Raw genomic sequence first — 9,784 nt, 5'->3', positions numbered from 1 at the left:
TCAATTAAAGTAGCGGGAAGGGAGTCACTTTAGCAGGCTTAAAGTTCAGCCGATAAAAAGCACGAACATATCTGCATCGCCTGCTTCACTGTTCACTATTCTGTCTGCAAGGTAAAACCACGCTTCAGTGTATACTGTTGAACAAGTCAGTGTGTCCACTGATAACACATCTGGAGATCTGTGTCCACTGATAACACATCTGGAGATCTGTCAGGCCTGTCAGCTCAGCAGAGGGCAGTTTAACTCACTCCGCCGGCTCAGCAGGTCACACAGGTACAGTCTGACCGACGCTCCTCCTCCAGCTGGTGCGTTCACGGCGCCTCCTGCAGGGAAGTGTCACATCCCACAGCGAACATGGCTGCTGCAGGCAGGATGAGGACGTGGAGCTGTCCGGCCAGAGGAGTTTTTTATCCATGGGGAATCCTATTTGTAGTTTTACTCAGTACCGTAAATGCGGTCGTTGCAGCCCCAGAGACAGGACTCTGGATAATCACAGTTGTGAATGTGAGTATCTCACTGGTTAACTACAGCACCGGGTGGCTAACGTTAGCTACATTAGCCTTGTTATGCTATCTCGCTAGCAGCTGTGAGAGTGGTGGCAGTGTAAACTACAGTAATGGTATGTAAACCACTCTCGACTGCGACTTAATGTCCTTCATAGACTTTGATAAACTCTGCCAAACAGAAACAGGAGAATATGTTGCTAAGCTAGCTAATTAGCAGTTAGCCTCAAGAAGAAAGGGGGATAAGGTTAGCAGTCGGCTAACTACCTGGCATCAGTTTACGTGGAACAGCTGTCCAAAAGGGTTTTTTACTGTTAAGCTGACATCCCGAGAGAAACCCTAATATATGCCTAATGTCTAACCCATGACCATTTTTTAATCTCAAAGTTGATCTACAGTCAGATTATACACTGCGGTACAGTAGTGACCTTCCTCTTAGTTTATCAGTACTAAGGCACAGTTCACAGACTTTGTCCAAGGAGAAGTAGAAAGCCTTGCTCAATAATTTAAATGATGAGAAGTTTCAGTTTCCATTTAGCTGCAGTATTAGGTGTGCAGATCGTCAGGGTGCAACCCGGACAGAGCATTAGTCTGTCACTAAACTCATACATAGTGACAAACACAGTATTAAAGTTTCCACTTCACCTGAGCTACGTGTCTTTTTTCCCTCTCCACAAACACAGAGAGCCCAGTCTGGGTTTGTTCGGTTTGTACCCAAAATAGTGCTAACCATTGACCACCCATCCTGCCTAAATGACTAATCAATTCACCGACCTAATTAAATCTTGTTTGATAAGAAAAAAAAAATCACCATCGGTTGCGCTCTAGCTCACAAACTTGGTTTTCTATTTCACAGACCTCAAGACCACTGCTGTTAAAGAAATCCATGTATAAAGACACTGACATTGAATTGAAAGGTGAGAGACAGAAAATTGTCTTATGACCTCACATAATTTTTTTGTTCCTCTTGCCCCTTGTATTTATCATCACTTGCATCTTCATCTTGTAGTTTTGTCTTTTGGCTGTCCTGAGGAGTTGGCCTTCACTATTCACTGGTATTTAAAATACTACCCCTGTCACAATGAATTCAACAACATTGAAGTAAGTGCTGAAGCTTAAACTTATGCTCACTGTCGGACGCTCTGTCTGTCTAGACTTGATTGTTTCTGAATGCTGACTTATGACTGTCATTGTCTGTAGGAAATGTATGAGAGAACACCTCTGAGTCGTGGGGAGAGCCTGGATCCAAATCCCCTCGGACAAGGAGAGTACATCGAACACAAACACAGTCCCAGGACATGCATCAATGGAATGCACTCTTTTCCAATGCTCAAAGTAGGTTTGTTACAACATGCATTTATTATCTATTACTTATTATTTATTTTCTTCATTATAGCATCCAGTAACAGCCTAATTTTTTCAGAAAGCCAAGGCAGATCCACGTCCAGTCCTTCCACCCGTGGAGGGCAGATTGCCAGTAAGAAAACATAAATGCTCTTTGATTTTATGGCATAATGAAATGTGTTTTGTTTAGTGTGTTGTTTCCTCACACGTAGTATTAACACTGTGTTATTTTTGTAACACTGCAGGATGAAAATGACACCAGGTGGCTTACTGAGGAGTATGACAGCAGCAGCTCTGTGAAGAACGGCAGCGTAAATATCAAAGACCACATCATAGCCACCACATGGAAGGACGGGCCTTACCTGCTGGTTGTTAAGATTGTGTCCAATAAACCGGATGCCAACTGGAATTTAACAGGTGAGATTTTTTTCAAAGAGGAAACCACATCGTAAGCAACTAAAATACTGTGTAACTGGCATAGAAGAACATTATCACCCTGTATTATTTTACTTCCCATGGAAATGCAGTTGAAAGCATGGATTGACTGAAAATGCAGAAACAAATTCCCTAATCAGAACCTGGCTCATAAATGCAAAACTGTTTTGCAGTGAAGAGTCAGATTTCAAAACTTGTCACAACCACAAACAAACACTGTCATACTTCATTTGTTTAATGTCTGGATTTTGTTTTTCCAGTTAGTGTGGTGATGAAAGGCAGCCATGGCTTCATTTCTATCACTGAATGGCCCCTCATGATTGTAAGTGGATAATTTTTATGATATATGTCAAAAACATTAGTTAGCCATTTGTAAAATACATATGCATTGATATAAGATGTCTGTGATTCTCCCCTGGCTCTAAAAGAGGATTGTGTTTTTCTGTTTAGGGTTTGTACATGTTATGAATGAATTGGTTATTTACAATACACTCAACAATACAGGGTCAAAAGATGTTTCCACTGCTTTAAAGAGACAGTGCATCTAAAACACAGTAATACATACAGCATTTGAGTGTCACTATATTGAAGTGAGCGACAGCTGACAGAGCCAAACCTTAGCTCATCTCCCAGAAGCTGAATGAATAGACAGTACTTTGAGGATGTTTTTTGATGAACTATACATTTTTGTGGAATTTAGCTAATGAAGACCAACTGCTCCCACATGTGCTTTGAGACTAATCCCCTCACTGTGTGTTTGTAGTTCTACATGGTGATGTGCATAATGTACATCCTGTACGCCCTGCTGTGGTTTGTGTGGGCAGCCTGCTACTGGAAGGATCTGCTGCGGATCCAGTTCTGGATTGCAGGGGTCATATTCCTCGGGATGGTGGAGAAGGCCGTCTTCTGCGCCGAATATGAAAACACTAATGCTGTCGGCTCTGCTTGTGAGCATCTATAGATCGTCATGAAAATATTTTTACCATTTTTGTGTGAGATAAGAGGATGTTTGACTTTTAAATTCATTTATGTTTTTTTCCACTGTTACTGTCGCCTTTAGCTTCAGGCTTGTTGATCTTTGCCGAGCTGGTCTCTGCCCTCAAGAGGACTTTGGCTCGATTGCTTGTAATCATCGTCAGTCTTGGCTACGGCATTGTAAAGTATGTCAGCATACATCTGTGCACAAAGATACACAGATACAGTTTGTGTATTGAAAATGAGGAAACATTTTTTTTTTTCCTCTATCCTTTTAGGCCTCGACTGGGGACAGTGATGCACAGAGTTGTGGGGCTCGGTATCCTCTACTTTGGCTTTGCTAGCATTGAAGGCGTCCTGAGGATTACTGGGGTGAGTAGTCAGTGCAAAACATCAGCCATAACAAATTCTGATTCAGAAGTTAAAATTCAAAATGCTTATTTAATCTAACCAACAGCCGAAAACCCAAAGATATTACAATAGTTTGAGTCAAAGGAAAGCAAACACATCCTCAGATCAGAGAAGCTGTAACCAGCTTGTGCTAGTTGGCAAATTACAAACAACTATTTGATGATCAGAACTGAGCTTAATTAAGTTATTGATGATCAGTGAGTTGACTCATTGTGTCAGCGCTGTCTGATTGAAAAAAGAATTAGGATGAGCAGTATAACATCTCTGTGGTTTGTTGTCAGGTTGTGTTTTGAATTAAAACTAACTTCACAATGTGTGTATTGTCTTTATTTGCTGGGGGGCCAAAAATCAAGGGTCGAGACAATGGCCCCGCTCTCATTACAGCAATTGCTCTGGCTGTGTGTGACTCCTGTGCCATCTGGTTCATATCCTTCCAGTGTGTAGGAGGTGGACATATTGGTTAATTAATCGAGCTCAAGTAATCTCAAGTGTTCTTGTCTTTTCAGTTGGATGATTGGTCATTTTCCTCTTTGCACTGTGGCGAATGTTTCTTTATTTTACTTTCTGTGCTTCCTTTTTTTTTTTTTTTTTAAATCTCCCATCCTCTTTGTGATTTTTTTCCCTCATCTTTCACCTTTTTCCTTGTGTCCTCTGGTGTCGTCTTCGCTGTATCCTCCCTTCTAGGCGAAAGACTCTGACTTGGCCCTGCTGGCCAACATTCCCCTGGCTCTGCTTGACTCCTCTCTATGCTGGTGGATATCCTTTTGTGCACCTACACTTTTTCCCTGTGTGGTTCCCCTCTGCTCCTCCCCTCCTTTACATGAGTCCAAATTAGACCAAGATAGTTTGATCAGCAGCTGTGTTTTTTTTTTTTTTCCTGTCCTAGATAAGATCACTCCAAGTACAAATTTGCAGAATGATGTACTGCATCTCTGAAGAAACAGTTTTGCATTATTCATACATCTTCTACCGAAAATTGTAACCACTCATGTTCTTTGGTTGGTGGTTTAACTGCTTTTGAAATTCTCCATACTCACCATTTATTTCCAGTATATTCTTATGTTACCATTAATGAACTGTCTTGGTCTGAATGGGCAGCAGCTACTGATTTGCATCCCAAACCACCACCTTTTACAGGTGGTCCTGTTTAAAGATGATATAAATATGGGTGCCAAGAGGGTGGACGGATGAAATACTCTATTATGATTTTAAGATTTTAATACAGTACATTTTCTGAAACGATTGGGAAATTGTTACTATGACTTGGCCAACAAAATGAAACAAAATGTAGCACGTGTAAGATAAAGCGTATACATATGTTTTGTACACCTAGGTATTGTAGACTGGATGCTGTTAATGTCTGGTTGTGGCCCACTGTAAAGATAAAGACTGTTGCAGAACTGAGTCACCAGAGGGCCGCATTTTGCAGGATTGGCTATTTCAACCACAATAATTCAAAATCCAACTCATAAGTTGTCACACTCATTCTGATGCTTTGCTACTGTGGGTAAGTGAAGTTACCATTTTATGTTTGTTTTATTTATATGTGAGTCAGTTTCTGGAGGAAAAAGTTGTTTGTATAAACAGGCAGATGCCCCTCATAAGTTAGATTTATTTTAAAGATGTATGGTTATAGAGAAATTATATAACGCATGGATGTAATCTAAGGTATATATTCACCTGTGGAGGCTATAAGGTCGTATGGTTTCTGTGTAATGTCTGCCACATGTTTACCTTGACTGCCACTAACATCTTTGTCAGCCTGGCACAAACTATCAAGACTCTGAAGCTGAGGAAAAACCCTGTCAAGTTGTCTCTCTACAGGCACTTTACAAACACACTAATATTTGCTGTGATTGGTAAGTGGTGCGATTATAATAGAATTTACTACACCCTGTGACAGAGGTCAGGATTTCTAGTTATTTTTGTTTTCATCCATATAAAGCCTGAAGAAAGTCATGGTACAAACTCTGCCCTTTCTTCTCTCAGCTTCCATCATCTTCATGGGTTGGACAGCAAAGAAATTTCGGCTAGCGGATTGTCAGTCTGTGAGTATGGGTTGGCATGTTCATCATGAAAGATAATATGGTTTTTAGGTTTCTGTTTTATTGATAATAGGACCTGTTTTTGTGTAAAGGATTGGATTGAGCTGTGGGTGGAAGATGCTTTCTGGAGGTTCTTGTTCTCCATCATTCTGCTCGTCATAATGTTTTTATGGAGACCGTCTGCAAACAACCAAAGGCAAGAATTGACATTGGAACTGATAAGTTCAACCACAGGAACTGAATCAGACATTTGGAAACTGATTTATTACGAATAACTTCATTCACAGGTATGCTTTCACACCTCTCATTGATGACTCTGACGATGAGGAGATCGAGGAGTTCATCGCCTCTTCAAACCTTGGTATGTTAACATCGAAGACATGTTACTTTTACCCAGTGTCTTATTATATATGTCTCACTCTTATCTTCCCTCTGTTTTTCCTTCATTTTTTTATTTCACAGCTGATGGCATTAAGTTGAGATCAACTAAAAATGAGACAAATGGCACAGTGAAGCCAGCAGAAACAAACCCAGTAAGTAACACAACTGCACTCCGGGTATGTAATCGTTCTGTATTAATATGTTTAATTTGATGTGGTGTATTAAATGTTAAGCATATATGATAAGAGGAGCTGTCCAAGTTTGAGAAATGTAATTGTGAAAGTTTCCTGTATTTCAGCAGATGGCAGTATTTACTTTTTTCCATCCCCTTTATTTCTACTTGTCCAGGATGAAGACTTGAAGTGGGTGGAGGATAACATTCCTAGCTCTCTCACTGATGTGTAAGCATCTTATCACAGTTGTATTTATTAATCCAGCATGGTGTTTTCACAAGGCATGTGTGATTCTAACAGAGCCTGTCTCTGGTCCTGTTTGTCTCTGCAGAGCTCTTCCAGTCCTGCTCGACTCAGATGAGGTACGAGTTACATCATTTTGTAAATCTACAAAACATGATTCACACACAACATGTTACTTCTTTAACTAGAGAAAGTCTAGATATGAGGAGGGGAGTAACATTGTCCATCTCTTTGTGGAATGAAGGATCCAATGTTTAATGTGCGAGAATGAAAAGTTTAACCAGACTTATCTAGCGGGGCAAGGCTGAGCAACGTTACATTGCATCCTCTACAGTCTAAATAGTGACATTTCTGTCTGAAAGTGAAAATTAAAACTTGGTGGCCTGAGCAAAAATATAAAATGTATGGTTTATATCTGCTTATTATTTACCAGGAAATCATGACGACGAAGTACGAGATGTCAAAGCTGGAGTGAGGCGAAACATTTCCAGCCTTGAGCTGACATGGTGGGAGAACACAGCACCTGTCCCCTGACTCTGCAGCAGGGTTTCCTCCAGGAGTTCCAGTCGGGTGGTGGTGGGGTGCCATTTAGTTTTTCAGGGGATCCTTCAGAATGGCTGCTCCTTCACAGGGTGGTGCAGGTCACAATTTAGGAGGAGCTCTGCTCATTTCCTCAACTTCTCAAGAACACAGAACTCTGCCAGAGGAAGACTGTCTTTTCACCCACCAACTGGTTCACCTTTTCCCTGATATGATCAGTTTTGAGCCTTTCTTTCCAAAGAGAATGTTTCATTTTATATTCAGTGCTGTATTTATTTCTGTTATGTCGATGTGAATTTATTGTATCAGAGAATTAAGAACAGTGGGCCTCATGCATGAACACACTTTCAAATATGCATTAAGTGTCTTTTTGACGGTATCTACATATTGTTGGTTGAATTAAAATTAGAAGCTTATTTATGATGGAGAAAAATCATTAAAAGGCCTTTTTTTTCCTCAGTAGGTGATTAAATGATTTATCTAAGCTATTTTTGCAGCCAGAAGAGAAACGGTGAGTTTGACTTCAGTGTGTTTGATTAATTTCAAGCAGGATCTTTCCTTATATATAAATATGTAATTAAGTTTGCCGAAGTTAAGGCATTCAGTAAATTTTCTGTATTGTTTACGTGACCATGCACACCTTTTTGTTGCCAGCATTTGAAAATTCAAATAATGTAACTTTGAATAGGATTTGCTCTTATGCACTTTGAAGATCTGTGCCTAGATGTAGTTTTTGTATGAGGCCTAGTCTGTTCAGGAAACTGAGAGTAACCTGTATAAAAGTGTTGTTCATGTCCCAGATTGAAACTATCCAGCATCCTCGATATTGATATGTGAGTGACTGTGAGAGGGATGATGCATAAACAAGTGATTTGTACAATTGGAGATGTTATTGGGTTCAGTAGTGTAGAACTGGGGTTTGCTGTCATGTTTTGAATCTACTGTATGTGTGTGGGTGACCCAGGTTTTGTGTTTTCTGAAATAAGGAGCAGTATACTGTATGTATGTTGATACGGAGTTGAAATTTTTCTTTATTTATTTGTATTTCAAGTGTACTTATAAGTTGTTAAAATGTGTGTTCACCCACGTTTACTCTATAAGTGTGTTTACAATGTGTGCTTCCATTTTTTTTATGACTTCCAGAACAATCTCTCCATGTATTAGGCAAACTGCAGCTTTGCTTTGTGTTTCTTTGCATTGTTTGTGTTGGCTTCACAGACACCTTAGTAACGTTCACCTTATTTCAGATAAGTCTTAATGTTTATTTTTTTTATGGTTATCCTTAAAAATGGATGGCACAGTGTTTTTGTCAGTGTAGTTTTGGAGTTGAGACACTGTTGTCATCTTCATGTTTGTCGTCTCGGGTAAATGTAACAGCAGGTCTTGCAATCTTGTCTGTCTAGTCCATCCCATAATATGACGCACTAGATAAGTTATGTGGTTAGCACAAGCACAAGCTGATCATCTGAATGGGTCTATAACGTCACCGTTCTATTTTTCTTTTCTTTTTTTGGTTGGAAACGTGGAATAATTGTGCTTATGATGGCAAGCTGTCCTCCTGTTATATAAAACTGCAGACACCTGCGGTGGACCTTGATTATTTGTACAGATGGGTCATGGCTCACTCCTGTTATTTCAGAATTCCACAGGTGCAGAGGTGTCTGGATAATATGACTTGACTGTTTGTTTTTTTTTTTGTTTTTGTTTTGTTTTTTAAATAGGTGTCATGAAGAACTGGGCTTTAACTTTTCATACCAGCTGTTTTCTTCTCTCTTCCTTCTCAGGAAGTGTGTACACTCAGATTAAATATGAAAAGAATACAGGAGAATGTTTCCTGATCTATGATTTTCCGTGTCAGTTTGGCAATAAAAATACATATTTTACTACGGAGTTAAAATCTGTCTTTAAAGCTGTCTCACAAATAACAGAGGAGAAGGAAGAAACTGTTGCATGAATGGGCTATTGTTAGGGAAATCATGATGAATGATAACATGATAATGAAACACAGAGACTGAACTACTGAGAGGAACATTTGAATTAAGCCCAGTTGCTGTCAATATAAACCCTGAATTTTTTTCTGAAGCCATTAGTCTTTAATAGGCCTGTGACTAAGAGGTCTGAAACAACATGCAGTCCTCAAACGAGCCAACGAATTTGTCATGTCAACATTACAAGTTGTGTCGTGGAGACCATACTTATTAAATGTTAAGTGGACATCACTTTATACCAGGTGTAAAACTCCAGTGTCAGAATTTTAACCCTTTTCCATTAAAGAAGACAGAATTTGAAATGTGCTGTTTTCCTCTGCTACAGTATTCGGTTTAAAAGCCCAAACATTAAGAGCCCATATACTGAAATCACAAAGAAAACCAACACAACTTCTTTGTGGAGACAAACAGTGAAGCAATCTTCCCTCATCTTGATAAAATCTGAGTGGGACCCTGAGTCAGAGAGGCCCAGTTCCTCTTTGACAGTTTTACATCTGAGCAACCTGCTACACTAATTTATTAGTTCTTCAAAACAGTTTTCTTGCCGATTCACGCCTAAGTTTAAGCTGATAATGAGACTGCATCAAATATTTGTATCCAACATTAAGTCATTTTTATGGCCGGTAATGGCGGATTATAGGCCACTTCAAAGTCAGAGACCAAAGCAAAGGGACCGTCATTCTGCTTTCCCTTTACTCTCACATATTTCTGGACTTCTTCCAAACATTTATCCCACATGAAAGATA

At 39.7% G+C, this 9,784-nt stretch overlaps 1 protein-coding gene across 3 annotated transcripts; it reads left to right on the top strand.

The window, feature by feature from the left end:
• The first annotated feature begins 302 nt into the window (after positions 1–302).
• tmem87b (transmembrane protein 87B) lies at positions 303–8,933 on the top strand. Of its 3 annotated transcripts, none has more exons than XM_071480980.1 (19): positions 303–504; positions 1,360–1,420; positions 1,513–1,604; positions 1,704–1,838; positions 1,927–1,980; positions 2,093–2,264; positions 2,543–2,604; positions 3,046–3,229; positions 3,343–3,442; positions 3,536–3,629; positions 4,022–4,093; positions 5,419–5,527; positions 5,658–5,716; positions 5,806–5,909; positions 6,001–6,074; positions 6,176–6,246; positions 6,443–6,495; positions 6,599–6,629; positions 6,944–8,933. In XM_071480980.1, exons 1-19 carry the CDS (start codon positions 355–357, stop codon positions 6,983–6,985), a joined length of 1,719 nt encoding a protein of 572 aa, XP_071337081.1. In that variant the 5' UTR covers positions 303–354; the 3' UTR covers positions 6,986–8,933. The 3 variants fall into 3 exon arrangements, with proteins under 3 accessions (XP_071337081.1, XP_071337082.1, XP_071337080.1); XM_071480981.1 differs by having other exon boundaries at positions 4,022–4,104; positions 5,430–5,527; XM_071480979.1 differs by lacking the exon at positions 4,022–4,093 and adding an exon at positions 4,353–4,426 and having other exon boundaries at positions 306–504; positions 5,421–5,527.
• The last annotated feature ends 851 nt before the right edge of the window (positions 8,934–9,784 follow it).

This window comes from Trachinotus anak, unplaced genomic scaffold, assembly GCF_046630095.1.
Source record: "Trachinotus anak isolate AG129_WGS33_773 ecotype Australia unplaced genomic scaffold, CSIRO_AGI_Tana_v1 ptg000007l, whole genome shotgun sequence".
NCBI classification, from domain to species: domain Eukaryota; kingdom Metazoa; phylum Chordata; class Actinopteri; order Carangiformes; family Carangidae; genus Trachinotus; species Trachinotus anak.
This window is presented reverse-complemented; position numbering and strand designations above follow the sequence as displayed.